This window comes from Alligator sinensis, unplaced genomic scaffold, assembly GCF_000455745.1.
Source record: "Alligator sinensis unplaced genomic scaffold, ASM45574v1 scaffold207_1, whole genome shotgun sequence".
Classification (NCBI taxonomy): Eukaryota; Metazoa; Chordata; order Crocodylia; family Alligatoridae; genus Alligator; species Alligator sinensis.
In genome coordinates, this window is record NW_005842112.1 from 1,146,883 (window position 1) to 1,152,055 (window position 5,173).

Sequence of the window (5,173 nt, forward strand, 5' to 3'; positions counted from 1 at the left end):
CAGTCAGGAGCAGGTACCAGCCCCATGCCCCAATCGGGTGATCAAGGCATGAGGCTTGGAAAGAGCTGCAGGGGTGAGGTAGGTCCAAGCCCCCACCGCAATCAGCCTGTGGGGAAGCAAGCAGTGAGCTAGCTGCTAGCTGCCCCACTGGCAGATTGGGGCAGGGAGCTGGGACCTACCTCTCCCCTGCAGTTCTTTCCAAGCCCCATACCCCTGATTGGGGAGCCAAGGCCAGGAGCTTCCTACTGCTGGGGCATGGGGACCTTTTCCTTGCCCCAGCAGCAGGCAGCCCCTGGGGCAAGAAGACAGCTGTCTGCTGTCTCCATGCTCCCTGCCAGCCCCTGGACCAGCACCCATGGGGAGCCTGGAGCTTCCCCCAGTGCCCTCAGGGGCCCATTGCAGGGCTGCAGGGAACTGGGAGAACATTTGTTCCCTAATCCCTGGATGGGTAGACACCTACCCAAAAACCCTTACTCCAGAGTATTTTATTGCACAGTAAATCTAGGCTGGAGTAAATGTATGTGTAGATGTGCCCACTGCGCCTGACTGTGTACTCACTTATACCAATATAAGTAATTCTGCTGAATGTAATAAAAAACAGATAAAACCAGTGTGAAAAATGAACCAGACCCCAAGTGCCAGGCCGCTGGTCAATACTGTGTTTTTGATCTGGTAATGTTATTTGCAAAGAGATCATATTGGGCCTCTCATTCTCACTGTTACATTTTAAGTTATTCTTTGGCCAATTTTCCTCAACTGACATTTCCAATAAAACAGTAAACTGGTTATTCAGACATGCTACACAAAGTTACAGAACTCTGCATTGCAGAAATGTAGGCGTTCAATCTTTTGACTTGTGATCTGAGTGCATGGCACCTGGATACTGCGTTAAGCAATGATGACTTTTATGATCCAGGAGTCAACTGACATTAGAATGTAAATATTTCATGGCATATCCATAGAGAAGGAGAAGCAGGATAGAGGGGAGAATTCAGGTGATTTGACAAATAAATGAGAACATCCAGCTAACATTTGTCAGGCTGTAACTAAGGAGACATCCTTATGGACATCAATATCATTCTTTTTTTCATAGTCCTAGTGATGATCTGAGTATTGGAATAATGCCCTTTTGAGGAAGAAAATAAGAATGTGCACAAGGCTTCCCATTACACATCATGACTATTACAGAAACATGAAAACTGGATGGTATTAGCATTGCTACTCTGTTTTGCTGTTTTGCTTTAAAAGATACGGAGGCAAATTTTTCTGCTGTCTTCCACGAAGTTACACCAGGGAAAAATTTCAACATAGACCCTGAGTCTTTCTTAATGAAAGTGTAGAACAAATGAATTCTAGCTATTTGATTTCTCAGCAATGACTGTAAATATTTATAATGCAAAATAGAAGGAAGGACAATGGCATCAGCAACTTTTCTGCAAATGATTTTTCATTAATGTCCTACATCGACTCAGAGATGTCTGCTATTGATTCACAGCTCAGTCCTGAAGCTTTACCTCTCACAAATGGGTATATATCACTGGTTTTTCAGTTTGGGTTGGTGACACAGATTCCAAGCCCATTGCATACTGACTGGAACGGAAGTTAGGGACCTGATTTCTCACTGCTTTCACCCTTCTTGACCCCTTTGCATTGACAGTGCAAAGCAAGTAGAAGACAGTCCCAGGAAATAGTAAATAGTGTGAAAGCTGAGTGCAAGGAGCGGGGTCAGAACCATTAACTGGTGAAATAAACCTAAATCTAAGAGCTTTTTTTACACTTTGAAGTGAATTTGGATTACAGTAAGGTGGGGATTTAAAGGGAAACACTTAATCGACTTTTACAGTGGATTAAACAAAACTGGAACAAGGCTCTCCGAGTTCAGAAGAAGGCATTGCTCTGTGCAGTGAGAAAGTACCGATGTAAGAGACTAACTATATAGCTATATGTGTAGACAAAGCCTATGATAACAGATGTAGGAACCCGCACAGAAACTGATTTGATAGGAATATAATAAAGCAATATACATTCACATTCAATAGATGAAAATGCATTTCCCAAAATGTATGCCATATGCACATCCGATATTTTACCTGTTCATTATCATCTTCGTCACTGCTGAGTTTCAGATCATCTTCAAGCATTCTAAAAGAGAGACAGAGATGACCAAACATTACATTTAATTTATAAATTACATCATTTTATAAATTAAAGGCTGAATCCAACCCCTAGCCCTTTTTACTTGGTTCTCCAATCCTCCAGATTCTTCATTCTCCTACAATATAAATGACCACAGAAACATGAACAGACAAAGGCTCCTAACCAGATTCCATATATCCACACTTGTGATTGGATCACAGTGAGCTGCTTCTTTTAGGACCATTTTTACCTTTACCCAATCCCTTCTCAAGGCCAAATCCGTTTACCACTAGATGATGAAATAAGGAATCTGTGGGTGCATCTACATGAGATTCTTTAAGGTACATTAGCCTATATTTAAGGTGCCTTAGGGCACGCATTGATGAATGCGTGCCCTTAATGTGCTTTAAAAATGATGTTTTTGGGTTAATCATGCCCAACAACTGATCCAATTTAGGCACGAATAGTTAAAGTGCACTAATGCACGTGTAGACACGTTAAAGCGCATTAACACTGTGTGTGTGGACTGACTTGGACTAACTTCAGTCCCATGTCAGTCCACAGACAGTGTTACTGCGCCTGCACATGTAGACACTTGCCTAAAGTCACGTATTGAGCATTAAACTAATGCACATTAAATGTAGGCATGCTTAAATGCATGTGTAGACACACCCTGTATATACGAGCGCTGTTGTGGCATCCACTAAAACTGACAAGCTTCCTTTCTCTCTTTTAGTCGTCGTCGGAGACTCCCAAATTGCAATTACTGATTCCTTTTTGTTCTGACGGAGACTGGAGTCTATGAATTTTTACTGGTAGTCTTTAAATAACTGTAACAATCAATGCGTGTTCTGTGAGGATGGTATTTTTTTTGTTGGCAGCTGACCAGTAAATCATGATAGTCTACTGGTATTAAGGAATTCTAAAGTGGGGACAGTATTCCCAGTGGTCAAATATCAGCCAGGTCCAACCCTGCTGGTGCTCTGAAAACGGGAAAGAGCAAGGAGAACTTTAACGGGTTTGTAAGTCATCAGTCTTCTAGTGACCTCTGTTGTCGGGCAGCTCAGTGGTTACAAAGTATCTGGACATGAAACTACTAGTCATTAACCTCTTGATAAATGGCAGATGCTTCCCTGTAAAATGTGAACCCATAAAAACTAAGACCAAGGTATGGATACTGAGTCTTCTAAAACTAAGAAATCTCCAGTAAATATTAATCTTTAGAGGTCTGGGTTTTGGTGATGAACGGGAACTTTTTATGTTGTTTATCTCTAGCAGACACATTCATTTGTTTCTCTGTGGCATTACTTGCTGTGCCATTCACAACCTATCGCTGCACCTTAATCTATCCAAAGCCTAAACTGTTATCAGCAAGGTTCATTATATACTTTGCAGACAAAGTCAGCCCAGCCTCATATGAGGCCACATCATTTTTAACTTTAATTCAGGCCTAAACTCCTCCTTATACTGACATCTCACTTTAATATGTAAAATATCTGTCTCTTTAAAGAAGCACTTCTAGATAATGCAGTCCATATTATTAAAAAAAAAAAAAAAGCACAGTAAGAAGAAATAATGCAAGTGATCTTTTCATGAATTAAGCCTGAAGGGTTTTTTTCTTTCTAGCCATTGCACGGTTTTTTTTCCCCCATTTTGTTACATATTAAATCCCTTCTTGACATATTGTGATAGAAATGAACCAAAAGAAAAAAGGAAACTCCATATTAGACAAATGGAAAGAACAAAGAAGCAAGCGTAAAAAGATAAATGAGTTCCTCTACAACACTACCCAAGCCATCGTATAAAGTGGTCGATTAATAATGGTTTTTAGAAAGTGTCTACAGCATACACTTTATAACAAGTGCAGTAAGCAGAAGGCATGTTTATTGAATATTGAAAAGTATAAAATAGATATAAAATATGATTAGTAGGAAGGACAACTGTTGGAGCTGGTTACAGATAAACTAAATTTTCAGGATTTATGAGTTTCTTTCATGAGACTATTAGATGTTTAGAAGACTGGAGAGAGGAAAAAAATTGGATTTTGGTCCTTCTTTAGCAGTTCCAAGTTTATCACTTGGAGTACATAATTCTTTTCAGGCTGTTGTGCTAAATGAGGAATACGTCACCGCATTCAGTTACCCCACTCAAAGGTTAAGCAACTAAACTACACAGCCTGAAAAACGCAGCACCCTTAAGTGGCAGATGGAATAATTAAAGAGAAACCGAATAACGCACCCACAATAAATATACAGTAGAGGGAGAAGTGAGGGAATAAATTCAAAAATATACAGTAGGCACACATGAAAGTGGAACGTTCAAGAGTTCAGATAACCTGCTCCTGGAGGATATTGGTTAGAAAGGGTAATATTTTTCCAGAAAGCAAAGGACTTAGATGGTCTTCAGCTATTTTTAAACGTGCTTAATATTCTGGAGATACGGGTCATGGTGGCTTGCACATTTAATGTTTCTATTAACTCTCATTTATAAGCAGGTGGCATCTGATCACACTCAAAGCCCAATAAGGACTTTTCAGGATTGCCAGCCACCTTAATCCAAGGTAATTGTTTCACTATCATCATGCCTAGAGAAGTAATGCACTGTACCCTCAAAGCCCTGACACAGAAGAGCTCTGTGTCTGCAGCACTTTCAAGCACCGTTTGTATGGTTTGGACATGAAATTAGGTCCTCTTGAATGTGAGATCCCTGTAAATATGCATATGATCTATACAGCACTGTGCCGTGCAGCTGTTAATCTCGAGAACACATGACTGGAGATTGCGGCTTGAATTTGTTAGTAATATCAGGGCAACAGTTAATAAAGGACAATTTGGTAGATGTATTAAAGTTACAATGAACACAGTCAATGAGGGTAAATCAAAAAGAAAACTGCCTGTATCAGAGAGCTATCTCTGGAGGTGTTATGAATTCATTTCATTTCCTATTCGTCTCTGACCTAGCCGACATTATTATTGAATATACATGTACGTGTTTGTCTTTTCATCCATGCCTAATGCATAACACCACTTTAGGGAAA

The 5,173-nt window shown here is 40.2% G+C and overlaps 1 protein-coding gene across 1 annotated transcript in view; it reads right to left on the reverse strand.

Annotated features, from left to right (window-relative positions):
* Positions 1–5,173, reverse strand: part of AFF2 (AF4/FMR2 family member 2) — a 289,805-nt gene that overhangs the window by 105,322 nt on the left and 179,310 nt on the right. Inside the window, 1 exon segment of the mRNA XM_006024662.3 lies at positions 2,091–2,142. Coding sequence (XP_006024724.2) covers positions 2,091–2,142 — 52 coding nt within the window.